General features: G+C 37.1%; 1 protein-coding gene and 1 pseudogene across 1 annotated transcript in view; both read left to right on the top strand.

The window, feature by feature from the left end:
- The window catches only part of GDPD4 (glycerophosphodiester phosphodiesterase domain containing 4), a 156,458-nt gene that overhangs the window by 92,583 nt on the left and 40,366 nt on the right, over nucleotides 1-23,509 (top strand). Inside the window, exon 11 of the mRNA XM_061149099.1 lies at nucleotides 859-1,015. Coding sequence (XP_061005082.1) covers nucleotides 859-1,015 — 157 coding nt within the window. The remainder of the gene's footprint in view (nucleotides 1-858; nucleotides 1,016-23,509) is intronic.
- Nucleotides 8,446-8,892, top strand: LOC133054747 (large ribosomal subunit protein uL15-like; annotated as a pseudogene).

The raw sequence follows: 23,509 nt of genomic DNA, 5'->3' as shown, positions 1-23,509 counted from the left end.
CATAGCTCAATCTCCTGTAGAACTCTAGTCCACGAAGTCTAGCTGTCTTGACCTCTCCTTCATCTAGTTTTTTTCTCATTTCAGCACAATTTCTGGGTCCCTTTTAGGTTTTTCTTAGTACCACAGTTCAGTATTCACCTGCAAGAAGAAGGCCTGTAGAATGGGAGAGGCTGTTTATTTGTTTACCTTTTCTCCAAGACCATCATGCTGTGCTCACTGTTATCTATTGACTGAAACAGTTATTTCCTTATTTCATCCAGTTTTCTAATTGTTTATGGGAAGGATGCTAAGTTTCAACCCTGTTACTCTCTCATAGCCATTACAAAGTCCTTTTCTTAGGTATTTTAATGAGAAAAGAAGACAGAGTCTCATAAAAGCAGAGATTCTTCAAGGAAAACTTCAGAAAACAAAATTAGGATTTTTTCTAATGATACGAACTGATGTGAAGTGTCTAGGACAAGAAGTACTCATGGCAGGTGCCTAGCTGGAAAATGGGTCAGAGAAACAGGGAGATTGTCTGGGTGCCTACTTTCTATGACGCTGAAGACCACAGAGCATTGCCCCATCCTCACCTCATTCACTTTACTCTCAAGTCACTACTCTACCTATCTTTCTCTCCATTCTAAAAAGTTCATGGATAGAGAAGTTATTCTTTCATCATAAACATTATACACCAGAAAAGGTTGATCCCTAGGGCATTAAAATATTGACATCAACTATGAATTACTGGTACCTTTGCTGAGATTGGGTAGGAGTAAGACTTGTGACCTTGATGGACTTTCTGAGAACCCTGTCTGCCAAGAGGACTGAATTCAATCTACTGACCCTTTCTCTTTTATTTTTCCCCTTTGCATGCAGCCTGGATGAGGTGCCTTTCCTCATGCATGATTATGACCTGAGAAGAACAACCAATATCTTGGAAGTCATGCCAAATGCCTCGGACAAACACAGTAGCTTTTTTTATTGGAATTTCCTGTCGACTCTGAATGCAGGCAAATGGTTTGCAGATTCACGGGTAAGACACATTCCCCAGGTCAAAAAATCTGCATTTACTCCCTCTTGTATGGTCATATGCTGCTCCTGGAGATAAGTACACTGTGTACAGTATAATTTTGATGCAAGTGTGAATGAGTCTACTTGAGAGAGTTGGAGAACATTTCATGCAAAAGTATCATTTGAACTAAAATAAGACCATTACTAAGAGGAACCATGGGCATTGATGGATTGATGGTGGTTTGTTTCAGAGATTATAGTATTCTGGAGCAAGAGGAGATATATGTGTGTGTGTGTGTGTGTGTGTGTGTGTGTGTATGAATGTGTAAGAAAGAAGGGAAGGAGAGGTAGGGAGGAGATGGGAGAAACAGATGGAGAGAATAATCAGGAAAATATGTTATGAGGAGACTATAGCATTGCTTAAATAACAAGTTAGAGAGTTTAGAATTATCCTGAATATTTTAAATAGGTAAAACAAAAGGTCAAATTTGCATGTGATAAAAGTCAAGCCTGCCTTCTCAAGAAAGTTAAAACAAAACTTACATTTCCTAGGTTGTCATATGTCCAGAGGGAATCTACATGCATTCGGTTTTATCAATCAGATGTACTCATTTTGAGTCGTTGATTTTGACAACAAATATCTGAGCAGGGCACACAGCAAGCATTCGCATTGCTACCCGCTGTGGGAGCAGAGCTAAGATAGTTGGGGGCAGCTGAAGTAATAGCTCTCTTATCAGGTAATTGTGTAATTAGGAAAACAATTTTCAAATACTTTTGATTATGTACTAGGTGGAATGGAATTTTATTTATCTCTAATGTTAATCTAGAGGATCCATTTAATCTTTTTTCATGTTAAAATAGTGAGAAGTAAAGAGCTATGTGAGAGTAAATTTATCCACTTCAAATGTATTCTAGTATGTAACTAGTGTTAACATAAGGAATAGCTAAAGATTGATTTGTAAGGACTGTATCACCTCAGAATACTTATTATCATATGAGTACATAGCCTGTAAGCACTATTTCCATATATGAAAGTGGTGGGATCAATCTGATAGTCCAAGTGTCTATATGTAGACTCTGTACATGTCTCATCATACATGAATAAATAGACACATAGAAACTAGAGATGCTTTATTTAAGTGCATATTTTGGCTTAGTTAGTCATAGGTGATGTTTTGTCTAATGTGTGTTCCAGATGAATAGGCTGTTACTGTGTGTGTTGTGTAACATATGGCTGGTAAAAGTCTCCATGGTAAGTGGTGTGATTAGATATGTTATTGTAACAAATTTTGGTGGCTTCTTTTTGGATTAACAGTTTTTTCTTAGCGTATTTAGATGATATGCTTGCTCTGCTTTGTTTTGCTGTTGCTTTAGCTACTGAGGAATATCCTGAAACCTCAGGTTCAAATATGGTTATCTAAGCAGCTTTATTTTTAGTTTGTTTTTGTTTTCTTTACTTGCATGCTGTAGGTTCACTGGTGGTCAATATGATGATGCACATAATTTTAAAGATTTGAATGTTTGGATAATTTTCTGAAGAAAGATTGGTTTTCTTTGTGAAAAGTACTCTGGTTTCTCTTCATTTGGATAAGTATACTTATGGACTGATATGGTGGTGAGTTGATGATTATTTGTTAGTACATTTGTTTTTCTTGAGATTTTGTGTGAAAATTAAGTAGTTAATCTAATCGGTAATGAAATAGGAATAGATACAAAAATTCTGGGAGTTGTCTCTGGAAGCTTAGCTAAGTTCCTGTTTCTCCAGTAAAACCCCTTTGTGTGGAACATTTTTATATCCTTTTGTGAAAGTATAAATTTCAAAATTACAGAGATGTAATTCTCATGCGTATAGACAGTAAGCAGAGTACAAGTTTTATTTAACATATTCATGTGGGAAGAAGCAGGATGGCAAACCCCGCTCAAAAGAAAAGTGAGAAACCAACATGCAAATACTCGGTACAACAAAGAAATACTAAAATTGCATTGCTAAGTTGGATACAAATCTAGTATATTGTTTTGGTTAATATACTCTGTGACAGTAAAGTTTACTTTTAGAGTTCTCTTCTCTATCAAAACTCATTTGCATCTCTACCACACAAAAATCTTTTCCTCTTTTATCAGTTTTCTAGAAGTCAACATCTAACTTTACATAGTCTGTCCCTAATTAATAATAAATAATTCAAAGAAAGATACATTCCCTTAAGAGATGACACTTACGTGTGCCTGGTAAGAAAAAAATGTGCTACCATGGTACTGGAGGATTCAACAAGCCTTATTTCTGAGTTTTGAATAATTTAGTTCCCCTCTTGTGATCATAATCATTGTGACTTGTGTTATTTGGCTTTATTGATTTACATCAGTGCAGTTAAATGGGTTGGTTACTACACATAAGGTTCCTTGTTGTATAATCAGCAAACCTAGAGTCAGATTGTGTTGTACAACTACTAAGGCTATTAAATGAGGTTCTGTCTAAAGAGTATATAAGGAATCTAGAATTTCACTTTTAATAGTCCCTGTCATTCCAGAGCTCTTTTTCTCACTACTACTTTAAAAGTTAGTTCACTTGAACCAGGTTTCACATCTATAGCTACAAATATGTGCAAATTTCTCTTTCCTTTTCCTGCTAGTCATTGATCTACCTGTAATGTTGAAACAATGCACAACATCTTGACTCAGTGTACAAGAGTCATGCCTGACTCTTTGCACCCCGTGGACTATACAGTCCATGGAATTCTCCAGGCCAGAATACTGAAGTGGGTAGCCTTTCCCTTCTCCAGGTGATCTTCCCAACCCAGGGATCAAACTCAGGTCTCCTGCATTGCAGGCAGATTCTTTACCAGCTGAGCCACAAGGGAAGCCCCAGTGTACAACAGGGGACACCAGATAGTTTGCCTAGGAAGGCTCCTAGGCATTGGTTCCAAATACTGATTATATATGTATCCTTAGTGGGGATTGATGGCTTGTCATATTTGATTGAATGACATTTATTCTCAGATATGATCCTGCAGATATGACCTTTACAACACAATCAGTTTTTCCAGTTATATCCAGTGTAAAGGGGCACATTTTATTCAGTTTATACAATAAATAACTGCAATGCCCTGAAACATAGTGACTCAGTAAAGAGAATTTGTACCTGAATTCAGAGGAGTGGTGAGAACAAGTTATTAAATATTGGGTTGGCCAAACAGCTCCTTAAGCTGTTAAGTAAAAATGAAGGACATTTTCTCATTTTCACCAAGAAGTTTATTAAACAATGTATACACCATTTTGTTCCACTACCTTCTGCCATTTTTCTGGCAACTTCATAATTCTTTCTTCAAAATGTTTTATCTTTGTGAGCAAAGAACTGTTTCAGGTGCCTTGTACAATCTTTCAGGAAACTGAAATCTTTTCCACTAAGAGAATTTTGTAAAGAACAAAATAAACACAAGTCCAAGGATGCAATGTCTGATGAATATGGCAGTTGAATCAGAACTTCCCAACCAAACCATAACAGTTTTTGCCTGATCATCAAAGAAACATGCAGGCTTGCATTACCCTGATGGAAGATTGTTTTCTGCTGACTACTTCTGGATACTTTTCAATGAATGCTGCTTTCCGTTGGTCTGAGAGCAATACTTGTTGGAATTAGTCGTTTGGTCTTCCTGAATGAGCTTATAATAGAGGACTCCCTTCCAATCCCACCATATACACATCATCACCTTCTGTGGATGAGGACCAGGTGTGGTTGGTGGTGCTTCATTTTACTTGCCCCACAATCACTTCTGTTCCACATTATTGTACAAAATCCACTTTTCATCACCAATCACAATTTGTTTTAAAAATGGAATGTTTTCATTATGTTTAAGTAGAGAATCACATGCAGAAATACTTTCAAGGTCTTTTTCACTTACCTTATGTGGAACCAAAACATCAAAGCAGTAACATAAGCAAGCTGGTACAAACGATCTTTAACACCTGACTTGGTTATTTTGAGTATGTTGACTATCTCCCTTGCCGTATAACTTTGATTGTTCTCAATTAATGTCTCAATTTGGTCTCTATAAACTTCAACTCGTCTCCAGTCTGTTTATAAATCTCCAGCACTGAACTTCATAAACTACTTTTGACATGTTCCATCAGTCACAGCACCTTCTCCATGCACTGCACAAATCTTTTTTTGAAGTTCAGTTGTGTTTTGCCTTTCTTAAAATAATAAAGCATAATATGTGGAAAATTTTGCTTTTTTATTCCGTCTTCCATATTAAAATGGGTACACAATTGCTGCATGATTCAGGGAGCTCAGATTCGGTGCTCTGTATCAACCTAGAGGGATGGAATAGGGGGGAGTAGAAGGAAAGTTCAAGAGGGAAGGGACCTATGTATACCTATGACTGACTCATGTTGATATACAGCAGATATCAACATAATAAAAAATGTTATTATGAAGCATTAAAGATGAAATAAAATAGCTACACAAAAATTCACCAATTTTGATAAGTTTTTTAAAAGTTTTTAAATAGCCTAGCAATTTTTCTTAATTTGACTCATTTGAAAAGACCCTGATGCTGGAAAAGTTGGAAGATGGGAGGAGAAGGGGAAGACAGAGGATGAGATGGCTGGATGGTGTCACCAGCTCAATAGACATGATTTTGAGTAAGCTCTGGGAGTTGGTGATGGACAGGGAAGCCTGGCATGCTGCAGTCCATGGGATCACAAAGAGTCAGACAAAACTGAGTGACTGAACTGAACTGAACTGAACTGAACAACAGCTGTCACAATAGAATCTAACAAAATTGTTACAAATGAAGTTAGACAGCTAAATGCTTCTAGAACCATCTTATGGGAAAAAAATGAATGAACATTTTGGCCAACCCAGTATTTATGATATTGAGTATTCTTGATGTTTTAACCCTTTTATCTTTACATCGTGACTTTCTTTGTCCCTTGTTACCATTTTGCCCTAAAGTTTATTTTGTTGGGCATAAGTATAACTACACTTGCTTTCTTTTGATTATCATTTGCATGGAGTATCATCTTCAGTCCCTTCATTTTGAGTCTGCATGTATCTTTAGAACTGAAACAAGTGTCCTGAAGACACCATACAGTTCAGTCTTATTTTTTAATCCATCCCGCCACTCTGTGCCTTTTGATTGGTGAGTTCAATCCATTTACATTTCAGATGATTGTTGATATGTAAGAACTTACTACTGCAAATTTATCTTTTGCTTTCTGGTTGTTTCATATCTCCATTGTTTGTTTTTTCTTGTGTTTCTGTCTTACTTTGTAAATCAGTGATTTTCCATGATTGCTTGCTGAGTTTTTCTCTTTATGTTTACTATCTGTGTTCTAGATTTTTGTTTTTATGAGTATCATGGGGTTTGCATAGGACATCTTTCTCATAGATTAAATAGTCTTTTTCCTGTTGATAGCAATTTTTCTTAATTTGCTGTCCTCCCTTTTTATATTTTCTCTGTAGAAATTATCTCTTTTTATCCTATGAGTTTGTTGCCACATTGTAGTAGCTATAGTTATTTATGAAGCCCCTTCCTTTAACCTTTATATGATAGTTTCATGTTTAACACTCTGTTCTAAACTAGAGTTACAGTTTTCTACATTACTGAGAGCTATGTATACTTTTATCTTTTCCCTGGAACAGCTTCTGTCACCATTTCTTGTGAGGCAGATCTCATGCTGAGGAACTCCTTTATCTTTGTCTGGGAAAGCCTGAATTTCTCCTATCTAAAGAATAACTTTGTTGGATAGAGTATTCTGGACAAGCAGTTTTTATCTTTCAGTACTTTGAATATGTCATTCCACTCTTTTCTGGCCTATAGAGTTTTGCTGGTAATCTAGTGGGGATTCCTTTGGGCAATACTGAATTTTTCCCCCTAGTTTCTTTTTTTTATCATGGACCCTGACACCTTCATTATAATGTGTCTTGGAGAAGGTCATTTTGCATTGAGATAAGGTGATCTCTTAGCTTTATGGATTTGAATGTCCAGGTTTAGGAAGTTCCCAGCTATTACTTCTTTACGTAAGTGCTCTGCCACCTTTTTCCTTCTCTTATTCTAGTATACCCATTATCTGTATTTTGGCTTTCTTAATGAATCTGATACTGCACATAGTGTTTCTTAACTCTTTTAGAAATCTTATCTCTCTCTCCTCTTCCACCTGAAGCATTGGTAGATTCCTTTCTTCCAGCTCATTTATTCTCTCTTCCATTTCTGTATTTCAAATGCTGTCTCATGCATTCTTCATCGTATCTGTTGAATTGTTAAGCTTCAGAATTTGAATTTTGTTTGTCTTTTTTTTCAGAATTGAAAACTTCCCAAAAGCTAAAACAAAAAACAAAACAAACAAACAAACAAAAAAACACCTCTAAATAACCCATAGAAGAAAAGGGAGAAATCTCAGAGAAAATTGCATATGTTTTACATTGAATAAAAAAAAATAAAATAAAACATATTAAAATGGGCGGAGCTTCCCTGGTGTTCCAGTGGCCAATGCAGGGGACAAAGGTTTGATCCCTGGTCCGAGGAGATCCCACATGCCACAGAGCAACTAAGCACATGTACCACAACTACTGAGCCCATGCGCCTAGAGCATACACTCAACAGTGAGAAGTCACTACAGTGAGAAGCTCGCACACTGCAAAGAAGGGTAGCCCCCAACTGCTGCAGCAGAGAAAGCCCACACACAGCAATGAAGACTCAGCACAACCAAAAGTACATAAAATTTTTTAAAAATTGGTGGAATGCAACTATGGCAGTGACTGGAGAAAAATTCCTGGGATTTTCTGCTTATGTTAGGAAAAGAAGGGTCTAAAATCAAAAATGTAAGCTTCCTCTTTAATAAGCTAGAAAAAGAGGAGCAAGTTTAACTTGGAGTAAACAGAATAGAAAAAAAAATAAAAAGCACAAATCAGTGAAATGGAAACAGAGAAATAGAAAACATCAGTGAACCAAAAGTTTATTCTTTAGAGATCAACAAAATTGATAAACATCTAGTCAATTGACCAAGACAAAAAGAAAATACACAAATTTCAAACATTAGGAATGAAAGAATGTTCATCAATTCAGACCCTCCAGTCATTAACAAAGGTAATAATGAAAGTGAATAGTGGAGCTGGCTCATATTGGCTCATAAGAACTAAATATATATCAGAGCTTTCAGAACCAGTTGTTAATCCAGTTATAAAATTAGGCATGGTTGTAGTATTTAAGTCCATGTGCATATCTCTGCCAATTTAGACGAAATGGAACAATTCTTTGTATCATGAAAATTCAATTAACAATCAAATTTTAAAAAAGAATTTGAGCCAAACAAGATTATAACCAGGAGACAGACTATCAAAAACTCTGAGAACTGTTCCAGTAGTTGACGTTCAAGGCACAGTCATATAGGTTTTCGAGACAAAAGATCATACATCACAATGACATGCTGACCTCTCTCGTCTAGGCTGACAACATGCCATCCAGACTAAGGAAGACCCAGAAACTTAGGGGCCACATGAGCCACAACCACAGCCACATGGGCAAACACCGAAAACACCTAGGAGGCCGAGGTAATGCGGGTAGCTTGCATCACCACAGGATCAACTTCGACAGCTATCACCCAGGATACTCTGGGAAAGTTGGTATGAGGCATTACCACTAAAAGAGGAACCAGAGTTTCTGCCCAACTGTCGACCTTGATAAATTGTGGACCTTAGTCAGTGAGCAGACCCAAATAAACGCTGCCAAGAACCAGACCAGTGCTGCTCTTATCACTGATGTGGTGAGATCGATTTACTACAAAGTTCTGGGGAATAGAAAGCTCCCAACGCAGCCTGTCATTGTGAAAGCCAAATTCTTCAGCAGAAGAGCTGAGGAGAAGATTAAGCGTGTAGATGGGGCTTGTGTCCTGATGGCTTAAAGCCACAGGCTGGGAAATTAATTAAATGTTAACAAGTGCTTTAAAAAAAAAAAAAAAATGACATGCTGACATTTTACATAACATTCACCAAAGATAAATCGACCAGATAAGCAAATATAAAGTGAGCAGAAAGTCACCATGAACCCTTGCAGAGTTGAGAAAGAATGCTAATCTTTTAAGACATTACATTAGTAGCATCAGAAAAAAAGTAAAAAATGATGTTTCCAGTAAAGCAGGCATTCCCATCTTTGAGATCTTATTGATGTTCAAGGCAGAAGCACATTGCACATTGAAGGGGTGGGGTGGGGGGAAGGAGGGCCAAGGGACAGAGAAAGAGCATTTTATCCTTAAATTTTCTTGTCCTGCCTTGAAATATAAATTTTATCTTTTGAAAAACTCAATAAGAAATACATAAACTAAGTTGTAGTGTAAAAACTTTCAACAGAAAATTCCAGATGCAGGTGTGCTCACTGGTGAATTCTGCGGTTGTATTAGAAAAAAATTACACTGATTCCACAAATAATCTTCTAGAAAATCCAACAAGAGAGCATAATTCCCATTGTATTTGATCAGCCCAGTCTTTCTCTGATAACAAACAAAGGCATTTTCATAAACCTCAGGACTGATATCCCTCATGAATATAGATTGAAATATCCTCAACAAAATCCAACAATATGTAAAAAGAGCATATCTTAATCAAAGGAGTTTTATCATGAGAATGCACGGTTGGTGCTTACAGTTTAAAAAGGAATGATTTTTTATCATGATAACATACACAAAGAAAATCATATAATCTCAATACATGTAGATCATTTGATATAATTCAGATCCATTTTTCATTTTAAAAAAAACTCTTTGTTAACTAAAAAACAGAAACTTTTTAGCTTGATAGAGGTAATCTCTGGTATACTTATAGCTGTCATTATACTAATGGTGAAAGACAGAATTAATTCATTTTCCATAAGACCTGGAAAAAGAGAGGATGTCTTACCACTCAAGTCAACATTATATTGAGCCCACACCAGTACAATAGGGAGTAAACAGGTATAGATGTTGGAAAGGAAGAAATAAAACTATTTCTATTTGCAGAGGACCTGATCATATAAAATCACTAGGAATCTATAGCAACATCCAAGGACTGAGTTTAGTTTGAGCACAGAATACAAGGTAAATATTTAAAGAAAAAACAAACCTCAAATACCTTAATCTAATCAGAGGTGACAATATACAGCTTTGACGTACTCCTTTCCCAATTTTGAACCAGTGTGTGGTTCCATATTTGTTTCTAACTGTTGCTTCTTGACCTGCATACAGGTTTCTCAGGAGGCAGGTAAGGTGGTCTGGTATTCCCATCTCTTGAAGAATATTCCACACTTTGTTGTGATCCATACAACAAAGGCTTTAGTGATCAAAGGCTTTAGTGTAGTCAGTGAAGGAAAGTAGATATTTTTCTGGAATTCCCTAGCTTTTTCTGTAACCCAACGGATGTGGGATATTTGATCTCTGGTTTTCCTCTGCCTTTTCTAAACCCAGTTTGAACATCTGAAATTTTTTAGTTCATGTATTGTTGAAGCCTAGCTTGGAGGATTTTGAGCATGACCTTGCTAGCATGTGAAATGAGTGCAATTGTGCAGTAGTTTGAGCATTCTGTGGCATTGCCCTTCTTTGGGATTGGAATGAAGACTGAATTTTTCCAGTCCTGTAGCCACTGCTGAGTTTTCCAAATTTGCTGGCATATTGAGTGCAGCACTTTAGCAACATCGTCTTTTAGGATTTGAAATAGCTCATCTGGAATTCCATCACCTCCACTAGCTTTGTTCGTGGTTGTAATGCATCATGTTCAGAGAACATGAAGCAGGATAATTATTAAAAATTCTATATCTAGGCATATTGTATTCAAGTTGCAGAAAATCAAAGACAAAAAATTCTCTATAAGGAAATCAGCCAGGAGGAAAAATATCCTTACCTATTGAAGAATAAAGGTAAGAATTACATCAGACTTCCCATCAGTCTTGATAGCATGCATACAAGAAAACAGTGGACTATTTATAATTGCAAAAACCATCAAAAGAAGTTCTTCAGAGAGAAGGAAAACAATACAGGTGAGAAACTCAAATCTCCTTAGAAAAAGAAAGAGCATCAGAAAAGGAATATGTAACTCCTAAATGAAATTTTTTATTTAGTATAAAATTTCTAATAGAATATATAGTAGAAAATTGTGGTAACCTTGGATTACATAAAGAGTTCTTGGAACATCAAAAGCATCATCTTTAAAAGAAAACTGGATAAATTAGACGTCATGAAAATGAAAAGCTTTTGCTCTGTGAAAGACATTGTTGATATTTCAAGACAAGGAAAAGGGTAAAAGTGATATAGAGCATAATATATCTAATTGTATTATCCTTGCTTGTAAGGGCTACAGTCAGGTTTGCATCGTAAAAGAGACAACTTTTGATATCTTGCTAAGGAATAGCACATAATTTGGGATGTAGAAAACTTAATTTTATTTTTCTGAATTTAGGATCCTATGTTTGGAAGATAACATAAAAATGTTATGGTATATAGGTCATTTAAGTTTGGAGAGTTAGGTATCTGAGAACAGAGAATAATTCTAGTTTTATTATCAACCATACTGATAAACACTTTTAAAATAAAAATAGCAGAACATAACAATTATAATGAAATTGAATTCCTTAAAAAGTGAAAAACATTTTTTTTTATTATCTAAAAATAATAAAGGGCATGCCAAAGTTAGGGCATGCAATAACAAAACACAAGTTATTTGAGAGAAATATGGGACCTTTGCTAAGTGGACAGATGATGACCCACAATGTAAGTAAAGGTTCAGTCCATATTTTAAGAAGACCAAATAGTCAAAGATCCATTTGGCATTTTAACAAGGATAAAATTGAATTATAGTCATACAATAATGTAACATCTGTTAGCAGAAATTCAAAAGCTCTTTAATTATCTTTTTAAGTGAGTTAAACTGAACTTTGTCCAAATTTTGATACATTTAATTGCTTCTTACCACACTCATTATTTGCAGATATTACAAACCAAAGCAATTATATCAACAGTTCTCCTCCTTCAAATCTTATATAATTTATTGTACACACTCACTCATCTTTAATTATATTTTGTTTCACATTCTAGAACAACCAAATACTTTCAGCTCTTTGACTAAACACACTGTTTAGTTCAGTTGAATAGCCTTATTCTAGCATGACATGTATGTATAGTGGGAAATAATACACCCAAGGAAAGAATCCTAGCATCAGGGCTGAATTTTAATCCTGCAGTTGTTCACTGTTGAGTTGAATGATTGGATGTGTCACTTATAGTTTACCTATTAGTTGAATAATTGTACTTGTCATTTTTTAAGCTTTAGTTTTCTCATTTTTAGTATATGCTGTGGTCAAATTAAATAGTGCATTTGGTGTTGGGTTTCTTTTTTTTTTTTTTTTGCAAATTGCATCTTACTGATACCATAGTCCAACTCTGAGAGGAGCCCAAAATAATTTTCAGTGACCACTGTCATGAAACATATCATGTTTTATTTGTCTGTGTATCTTACCTCCCTTACTAAACTGAATATTTTGAAAATAGAACTTGTGTTTTAGGAGCACACAGAGTATGCTTGCTGAATGAATGATTGTCTAGTATCCAGGGCTTAGTAAGCAAATCTTACATTCCTTTTTTCTTATCAGTGTCATTGGAAATGTACAGTTAATGACATTGGTAAGTTAAATTTCCTGAAACACTGTATTCCTAGTAGCATCCACTGCCGCAAAACTGAGGCAATGCAAATCCTTTTGATTGCATTTAATAAACCTCTCCCTCATCAAGCCACAGTTCAGTTCAGTTCAGTCACTCAGTCGTGTCCAACTCTTTGCAGCCCTGTGGACCACAGCACTACAGGCCTCCCTGTCCATCACCAATTCCCAGATTCAAGCCACAGTTGGTCTTTAATCCTGTACAACATGAAGTGTTGGCAGTGATGCTGGTTGGATAAAAATAAATCCAAGGCTTCACTATTTTCCATAACTACTCAGGCTAAGGAATTTAAACAGTTATAGTGTACACCTAAGGCTTAGGTTGTGTCTTTTATCACATCAGCCAAAGTGAAAGACAAATTTTTTAAATAACTTCAATTATTCGTTCCTGGTGGTGGGATCCATATCCTTACAGGGCTATTATCCTAGGAAATACGCTGTTCTTTCATATGCTTTAAAGCAGATATTGTTTACTAAGAGTTTGGAGAGTCCTGCAGTTGGAGAGATCTAACTGGCCCACAGAACATCTAACCCTGCCATGGGTTACCATCAAAAAGCCTAATTTCTACATATTTAAAGAACACAGGAGTTATATGAGAAAAATACTGTCAACTTTGATAAACTTTTAAGTATATTTTCTTTGAGAATTGTCATGACAATCATTCAACTATTACACCACAAGTGCATTTTTATCTTCTTCTAGGTCAGGGATGTTTCTTTTCATTTAGGTACTACTTACAAAAATAGTCATTATTAATAAAATTTCAAGTTGTCTACACTAGTAAAATCTTGGAGGAACTTAGAGTGATGATTGTGTAGAAAAGCTTCAGTTCAGTTCAGTTCAGTCGCTCAATCGTTTCCGACTCCTTGTGACCCCATGAATCGCAGCACGCCAGGCCTCCCTGTCCATCACAAACTCCCGGAGTTTACTCAAACACATGTCCATCAAGTCGGTGACGCCATCCAGCCATCTCATCCTCTGTCATCCCCTTCTCCTCCTGCCCCCAGTCCCTCCCAGGATCAGGATCTTTTCCAATGAGTCAACTCTTCTCATCAGGTGGCCAAAGTATTGGAGTTTCAGCTTCAGCATCAGTCCTTCCAATGAGCACCCAACCCTGATCTCCTTTAGGATGGACTGGTTGGATCTCCTTGCAGTCCAAGGGACTCTCAAGAGTCTTCTCCAACACCACAATTCAAAAGCATCAATTCTTCGGCGCTCAGCTTTCTTCACAGTCCAACTCTCACATCCATACATGACCACTGGAAAAACCATAGCCTTGACTAGACAGACTTTTGTTGGCAAAGTAATGTCTCTGCTTTTTAATGTGCTATCTAGTTTGGTCATAACTTTCCTTCCAAGGAGTAAGCGTCTTTTAATTTCATGGCTGCAATCACCATCTGCATAGATTTTGGAGCCCCCAAAAATAAAGTCAGCCACTGTTTCCATTGTTTCCCCATCTATCTGCCATGAAGTGATGGGACCAGATGCCATGATCTTAGTTTTCTGAATGTTGAGCTTTAAGCCAACTTTTTCACTCTCCTCTTTCACTTTTATCAAGAGGTTTTTTAGTATTCTTCACTTTCTGCCATAAGGGTAGTATCATCTGCATATCTGAGATTATTGATATTTCTCCTGGCAATCTTGATTCCAGCTTGTGCTTCCTCCAGCCCAGCGTTTCTCATGATGTACTCTGCATATAAGTTAAATAAGCAGGGTGACAATATACAGCTTTGACGTACTCCTTTTCCTATTTGGAACCAGTCTGTTGTTCCATGTCCAGGTCTAACTGTTGTTTCCTGACCTGCATATAGGTTTCTCAAGAGGCAAGTCAGGTGGTCTGGTATTCCCATCTCTTTCAGAATTTTCCACCGTTTATTGTGATCCACACAGTCAAAGCCTTTGGCATAGTCAGTAAAGCAGAAATAGATGTTTTTCTGGAACTCTCTTGCTTTTTCAATGATCCAGCGAATGTTGGCAATTTGATCTCTGGTAGAGGTAGGCAAATTATTATTTTTAGTAAGAGAAACATGATCGGCTAAATCAAAAGTGTATAACCTTAGGACTTCCCTGATATTCCAGTGATTAAGAATTCACCTGCCAATGAGGGGGGGAAGGGCTCAGTCCTTGGTGTGGTAAGATTCCTCATGCTGCAGGGCAACTAAACCCATGTGCCACAACTACTGAATCCACATGCTGTAACTGCTAAAGCCAGTATGCCCTAAAGCCCATGCTCACAAATGAGGCCATCACAATGAGAAGCTTGTGCACTGCAACTGAATAGCTCACACACAGTCTAAGTAAATAAATTCTTTAAAAGTGTATAACCTTAAATCAATAAAAAGAAAATATGGCCAGAAAGATATGGAATGAAAGCATTCAAAGGAGAGTCTAGGCTTTAACAAGAGAATCTTTTCCCATTGCTCTTTGAGGAAAGCTGTTCTACTTCATGCAGCTGTTTGCTCACGCCAGGGATCTAGGGTCAACTGTTGACTTCCTGGGGTTCTCTAGGCAACCTGAGTTTATAATCTCTAATGAGTGTGACTTTCCAGTTGTTGTCAGATGGGGGTTGTGATTTTAGTTGGGAAATGTGTATCCAAGGATCAAGTTCTTCTACTTTAATAGCTCTATTGGAGTTAAGAGTATTCGATACAGTCCTCTCCAGTGATGTTCAATGGCAGTCTCTCTCTGAGCTGTTCTCTGTACATTGGACTTCACTGCTGCAATGATTGGCAAGGAAAAGCAACCTGTTCTGTTAATGATTCGACTGAGATATATTGCTATTTACCTAAAATAGTTTTGGTAAATTTTAGCTGAAAAGTTTTGAAGCTAGAGTAGAGATATTTCCAAAATGTAGGCCTGCAAGTGGCCAATTGACTGAAGATAATCTAGGGTTCTGTGAGACGGTGAAATACAGGGGAGACTGGCGTGCTTCAGTCCATGGGGTCGCAAAGGGTTGGACACAACTTACCAACTGAACAGCAGTAACGCCAAATCGGGGATTACCTGGTGGGAAAGAACACAAAGCCTAAGAGAAAAAAGGGCAGTCCTTAAGGGTATGGATCGTCAAGAGTATCTGACAGTTTGGCTGATTCCAGTTTTTACATATCATTTATTCTTCCCACTTTTCTAGAGCATCTGTGTGTTTAAGGACAGGAAATTTTTTTAGTATGGAGCTAAGCTTTACCTAATTCAAAGTAAAACTCCCAATAAAATGTTTTCACCTGTCACTGGAGAACTCAGTTGGAATGGCTTAGGTACAGAACACAAATATGTAGCAGTTTTTTAAGCCATTTTAAGTTGCAGTGAAATTATTTGGGACACTCCCAAGATAAACACACAATTACTAGTACAAATTCATAATGCACAGAGGGAAGAAATTGTACAAAATCTATTTGGACATCCTCAAAGGATCCTTTGGGCGATGTGCCTTTCATATCTGACTTTTATAGTTTTTTCTAGGATTGTGCTGGTTATAGATGAGGGAAGAACTGCTCATATCTTCTGATGTCTTGGAAAGTTACCCCATCAATGTTCTTTTAATACTGTAATCAATTTGGACTTACCTGGTGGCCCAGTGGTAGGAATTCTCCTACCAATGTCTCATCTTACTGGCTATGTGCCCAGTCACTCAGTCACGTCCGAGTCTTTGTGACCCCAAGGACTGGATGGAGCCTGCCAGGCTCCTCTGTCCATGGAATTCCCCAGGCAAGAATACTGGCCAGTTCCTCCTCCACGAGTTCTTCCCAACCCAGGGATTGAACCTGTGTCTCCTGCACTGGCAGATGGATTATTTACCAATTGAGCTACCTGGGAAGCCTCTTACAGGCTATGAGTAGATGATTAGTGTTGCCAAGACTCCACCTTTTTCCCCTGAGGCAAAGATAAAAAGCCTTCCTTCTAGATCAAGGAATAGGCATTAATAAACAATGAGTCTTTTATGTGTGTTAACTTGTTAATAGATTAGACCAAATTTAGATTTGACCTCCTGTTTTGTATACTTCTAAAGAGAAAGATTTATGGTTATCTGGAAGATCAGGAAGGTGAGCGAGTTCAGCAAAGATGAATGTTGAATAAATATTTTGAGATCACTGAAGGTCTTTTTGGTTTCTGTTTTTTAAGAATGGTTCCAGGATGTCTGATTAAGTCAAATCACATGGATACATTTCATAAATGCTTCCTTCTTTAATCTTAAAGAACCAGTTAATCCCAGAAATCATCTTTAGTGGTTTAGTGGTTGATCCTTGATAATTTTAAAAAATTCGCAGTTTCCCATTGCATTTTGTCTCTCCTTAGCCAACATATCATGGCGTAGATCAGGAGCTGGCAAATTAGTCTGTTGTCCAGTTCAATTCACTAGCTATTCTGTATGGCCTGCAAACTAAGAATGGTTTTTGTATTTTTAAATCATTGGAAACAATCAAAAGAGTAATATTTCAAGATGTGTAACTCATATAAAACTCAAGTTTTAGTTTTAGTTCAATCTATAAAGTTTTAGTGGAACACAGCCATGCTTATTCACTTATGAACTGTTTATAGCTATTTTTGCACTGTAATAGTTCAATATTTGAGACAGAGCTGTGACTCGCACAAAGTAAAAATAATATTTGTGGCTGCTCCTTCACACATAAGTTAGTTAGTTAGTTAAGTCGCTCAGTCATGTCCGACTTTTTGCAACCCCATGGACTGTAGCCCACCAGGCTCCTCCGTCCTTGGGATTCTCTAGGCAAGAATACTGGAGTGGGTTGCCATTTCCTTCTCCAAATTATTTTGTAGAATTAAGTTTATCCTCAGAAGTTCTATGAAAAAATCATAAATTCAGTCTTAAAAATTTCGAGATGAGTTATGCATAGTCTTAAGATCTTGGTTTAAGACTTAAGTAGAATGACTCTTCAGAAAAGCTGAAACATAACTTTCCAGGCAAATTGTTGATTTTGCCCTGGTCAGGGCAAGCAGTGTTGATGATCTTCATCAGATAAGACACAATGAAAGTAAATATAGAACCAAAGAGAGTACATTTGGGATCAGTTCAGTTCAGTTTCTCGGTCATGTCTGACTCTTTGCGACCCCATGAGCTGCAGCACGCCAGGCCTCCCTGTCCATCACCAACTCCCGAAGTTCACCCAAACCTATGTCCATCAAGTCGATGATGCCATCCAGCCATCTCATCCTCTGTCGTCCCCTTCTCCTCCTGCCCTCAGTCTTTCCTAGCATCAGGGTCTTTTCCAATGAGTCAGCTCTTCTCATCAGGTGGCAAAAGTATTGGAGTTTCAGCTTCAGCATCAGTCCTTCCAATGAGCACCCAACCCTGATCTCCTTTAGGATGGACTGGTTGGATCTCCTTGCAGTCCAAGGGATTCTCAAGAGTCTTCTCCAACACCACAGTTCAAACGCATCAGTTCTTCAGCACTCAGCTTTCTTTATAGTCCAACTCTCACATCCATACATGACCACTGGAAAAACCATAGCCTTGGCTAGATGGACCTTTGTTGACAAAGTAATGTCTCTGCTTTTTAATATGCTATCTAGGTTGGTCATAACTTTCCTTCCAAGGAGTAAGCGTCTTTTAATTTCATGGCTGTGGTCACCATCTGCAGTGATTTTGGAGCCCAGAAAAATAAAGTCAGCCACTGTTTCCATTGTTTCCCCATCTATCTGCCATGAAGTGATGGAACCAGATGCCATGATCATAGTTTTCTGAATGTTGAGCTTTAAGCCAACTTTTTCACTCTCCTCTTTCACTTTCATCAAGAGGCTCTTTAGTTCTTCTTCGCTGTCTGCCATAAGGGTGGTGTCATCTGCATATCTGAGATTATTGATATTTCTCCCAGCAATCTTGATTCCATCTTGTGCTTCCTCCAGCCTGGCATTTCTCATGATGTACTCTACATATAAGTTAAATAAGTAGGGTGACAATATACAGCCATGACATACTCCTTTTCCAATTTCTACTGCACATTATCAAATTGTAGCTATAGACATAGTATATTGTATATATTGTATAGTATATTGATTCAATAAATAAATAAATGGTCATGGTAGCAGAGTTCCTGATGAGAAAAGATCTAGAATAATCAGAGTAAAATCCATAAGAGTTCACACTGACTCAGTTGAAACTTTTGTCTAAAATCCTAATGCTGAATTTAAGAAAGATCTAACTCAACTATAACAGACTTAATAAAACAAGGTTTAACTGTATCTTGTATTAGTCCAAGCAATGTATCTATTTTGTGTTTTTTTTAAACCCAAAAACTGAGACAGTGGAGGATATAAATTCATTAACTATCTGGGAGTTCTTAACCAAAGAGTTATACCTCATTTTCTAGTTTGCCTAACTCAAATGCCAGGCTTCAGCAATAATGAACTGTGAACTTCCAGATGTTCAAGCTGGTTTTAGAAAAGGCAGAGGAACCAGAGATCAAATTGCCAACATCTAATGGATCATCGAAAAAGCAAGAGAGTTCCAGAAAAGCATCTATTTCTGCTTTATTGACTATGCCAAAGCCTTTGACTGTGTGGATCACAATAAACTGTGGAGAATTCTGAGAGAGATGGGAATACCAGACCACCTGACCTGCCTCTTGAGAAACCTGTATGCAGGTCAGGAAGCAACAGTTAGAACTGGACATGGAACAACAGACTGGTTCCAAATAGGAAAAGGAGTACGTCAAGGCTGTATGTTGTCACCCTGCTTATTTAACTTATACGCAGAGTACCTCATGAGAAACACCTGGCGTGCTGCAGTCCATGGGCTCTCAAAGAGTCGAACACAACTGAGCGACTGAAGTGAACTGACTGAGAGTAAGGAACGATCCAGGATTTGTGAAGTTTGAAGCTTATGTAAATTTTTTAAAAATAAAAATAAATAAATGGACTTACCTGATAGCTCAGTTGGTAAAGAGTGCACCTGCAATGCAGGAGACCCCGGTTCGATTCCTGGGTTGGAAAGATCCTCTGGAGAAGGGATAGACTACCCACCTCAGTATTCTTGTGCTTCCCTTGTGGCTCAGCTAGTAAAGAATCTGCCTGCAATGCTGGAGACCTGGGTTCAATCCCTGCCTGGAGAAGCAAGAGACTTCCTACTCCTGTATTCTGGCCTGGAAAATTCCATGAACTGTATAGTCCATGAGACCTCAAAGAGCAACTGAACTGACTGAACTGTAGAATTTTCTTCAGCTCCTGGTACTAATTTGTCTGTGGTGCCTTTATTCTAGCTGTTCTTTTTCCAAAAAAAACAATTCCTAACATAAAATTTTTAGGAAAGTGCAATAGAGAAGAAATGAGTGTTATATGACAATAGTCTCAAAATAACAGTTATAGGTTGGTAAATGGAAACAGACTTAATATTGTTAGAAATTCTCTCTGCATGAATAGTTTTAGTACTCTAAGCAATGTGGTTTTCTTCTGTAGTGGGATTAATAGTAAAGGTAGTGGCACCTGTTATCGATAAGAAAATGATATTATTGTTCATTTATGTTTACAGCTGGTTCTCAGAATTATTTGTTGAGTGGTAATCTTTCCCTCTAAGTGGCATCACTGAGAAGATTTTGCATAATTGTCCTTTTTTAAAACTGAAGAATTATTGACTTAAATATTATATTAGCTTCAAGTGGACAACACGGTGATTTGATATTTTTATACATTACATAATGATCACTACAATAAGTCTGCTTACATCTGTCACTATACAAAGTTATTATGATATTATTGACTATATTTCCTTTGCTGTACTTTATGTTTCTCTGACTTGTATATTTTATAACTGGAAGTTTGTACCTCATTGTTGTTTAGTTGCCCAGTCATATATGATACTTTGTGACCCCCTGGACTGCAGTACACCAGGCCTCCCTGTCCCTCACCATCTCCTGAAGTTTGCCCAAGTTCATATCCATTGCATCGGTGATGTCATCCAACCATCCCATCCTCTGACACCCTCTTCTCCTTCCTCCATCTTTCCCAGCATCAGGGACTTTTGTACCTCTTAATGTTACCTGTTTTATCCATCACTCCTTCCCTTAAGCATCCACTACTTCATTCTGTGTGTCTATGATGTTCCATTTTGTTATATTTGTTTGTTTTGTTTTGTTTTACTTTTTTAAAATTTACTTTTTTATTGAAGGATAATTGCTTTAAAGAATTTCGTTGTTTTCTGCCAAACCTCAAAATGAATCAGCCATGGGTATACATATATCCCCTCCCTTTTGAAACTCCCTCCCACCTCCCTCCCCATCCCACACCTCTAGGTTGATACAGAGCCCCTGTTTGAGTTTCCTGAGCCATACAGCAAATTCTCACTGGCTGTCTATTTCACATGTGGTGATGTAAGTTTCCATGTTACTCTTTCCATACATCTCACCCCCTCCTCCCCTCTCCCCATGTCCATGAGTCTGTTTTCTGTCTGTTTCTCCACTGCTGCCCTGTAAATAAATTCGTCAGTACCATTTTTCTACATTCCATATATATGTGTTAGAATACAATATTTATCTTTCTCTTTCTGACTTACTTCGCTGTATATAATAGGTTCTAGATTCATCCACCTCATTAGAAGTGACTCAAATGCATTCCTTTTTGCGGTCGAGTAATATTCTGTTGTGTATATGTACCACAACTTCTTTATCCATTCATCTGTCAATGGACATCTAGGTTGCTTCCATGTTCTAGCTATTGTAAATAGTGCTGCAATGAACAATGGGATACATGTGTCTTTTTCCATTTTTTGTTTCCTCAGGGTATATTCCTAGGAGTGGGATTGCTGAGTCATATGGTGGTTTTATTCCTAGTTTTTTAAGGAATCTCCATACCATCCTCCATAGTAGCTGTATCAATTTACATTCCCACTGGCAGTGCAAGAGTGTTCCCTTTTCTCGACACCCTCTCCAGCATTTATTGTTTGTAAATTTATTGGCCATTCTGATCAGTGTGAGATGATATCTCATTGTAAATTTGATTTACATTTCTCTAATAATGAACAATGTTGAGCATCTTTTCATGTGTTTGTTAGCCATCTGTATATCTTCTTAATGAAATGTCTGTTTAGGTCTTTTTCCCACTTTTTCATTGGGTTGTTTGTTTTTCTGGCATTGAATTGTATGAGCTTCTTGTATATTTTGAAAATGAATTCTTTGTCAGTTGTTTCATTTGCTATCATTTTCTCCCGTTCTGAGGGTTGTCTTTTCACCTTGCTTACAGTTTCCTTTGCTGTGCAAAAGCTTTTGATTTAATCAGGTCCCACTTGTTTAGTTTTGTTTTTATTTCTGTTACTCTAGGAAGTACATCATAGAGAATCTTGCTTTGACTTATGTCATCAAGTGTTCTGCCTGTTTTCCCCTACAAGTTTTATAGTTTCTGGTCTTACATTTAGGCCTTTAATCCATTTTGAGTTTATCTTTGTGTATGGTGTTAGGAAGTGTTCTAATTTCATTCTTTTACATGTAGCTGTCCAATTTTCCCAGCACCATTTATTGAAGAGGCTGTCTTTGCCCCTTTGTATTTTCTTGCCTCCTTTGTCAAAAATAAGATACCCATAGATGCATGGGTTTATTTCTGGGCTTTCATTCTTGTTCCATTGGTCTATGGTTCTGTTTTTGTGCCAGTACCATACTGTCTTGATGACAGTAGCTTTGTAGTATAATCTGAAGTCAGGAAGCTTGATTCCTCCAGCTCCACTATTCTTTCTCAAGACTACTTTGGCTTTTTGGGGTCTTTTGTGTTTCCATATGAATTGTGAAATGTTTTGTTCCAGTTCTGTGGAAAATGCCATTGGTAATTTGATAGAGATTGCACTGAATCTGTAGATTGCATTTGGTAGTATAGTCATTTTCACAATATTGATTCTTCCTACCCAGGAACATGGAATATCTCTCCATCTGTTTATGTTGTCTTTGATTTCTTTCACCAGTGTCTTATAATTTTCTGTGTGCAGTTCTTTTATCTCCTCAGGTAAGTTTATTCTGAGATATTTAATTCTTTTTGTTGCAATGGTGAATGGGATTGATTCCTTAATTTCTCTTTCTGATTTTTCATTGTTAGTATATAGAAATGCAAGTGATTTCTGTGTATTGATTTTGTATCCTGCAACTTTGCTAAATTCACTGATTAACTCTAGTAATTTTCTGATACTATCTTTAGGGTTTTCTATGTACAGTATCATGTCATCTGCAAACAGTGAGAGCTGTTCTTCTTCTTTTTCATTTGGATTCCTTTTATTTCTTTTTCTTCTCTGATTGCTGTAGCTAGGACTTCCAGAACTATGTTGAATAATAGTGATGAAAGTGGACACCCTTGTCTTGTTCCTGATCTTCGGGGGAATGCTTTCAGTTTTTTACCATTGAGAATAATGTTTGCTGTAGGCTTATAATATGTTGAGGCCTTTACTATGTTGAGGTAGGTTCCTTCTATGCCCATTTTTTGAAGAGTTTTAATCATAAATGAGTGCTGAATTTTGTCAAAGTGTTTTGGTTTTTAGATTCCACACATAAATGAAACTTGTGGAACAGCTTGAAAAGGACAGGTGTTAATTCTTCTGTAAAAGTTTGGTATAATTCACCTGTGAAACTGGCAGGGATTTTGTTGTAGGGAGTTTTTTGCTTATCAGTTTCATTACTAATAATTGTTCTGTTCATGCTTTCTGTTTCTTCCACATTCATTTGTGACAGAGTGTACATTGGTAAGATGTACAACAATTCTACGTTGTCCATTTTGTCTGCAGTAATCTGATCTTTTGTACCTCTGTGGTGTCAGTTGTAACTTCTCTTTCATTTCTAATTTTGTTTGGGCCCTCCATAAGTTTTCTTGATGAGTCTGGCAGAAGTTTTATGAATTTCGTTTTTCTTTTCAAAGAACC

This window comes from Dama dama, chromosome 1, assembly GCF_033118175.1.
Source record: "Dama dama isolate Ldn47 chromosome 1, ASM3311817v1, whole genome shotgun sequence".
NCBI classification, from domain to species: domain Eukaryota; kingdom Metazoa; phylum Chordata; class Mammalia; order Artiodactyla; family Cervidae; genus Dama; species Dama dama.
Note: the sequence above shows the minus strand (reverse complement) of the source record. Positions and strands in the feature narration are given on the sequence as shown.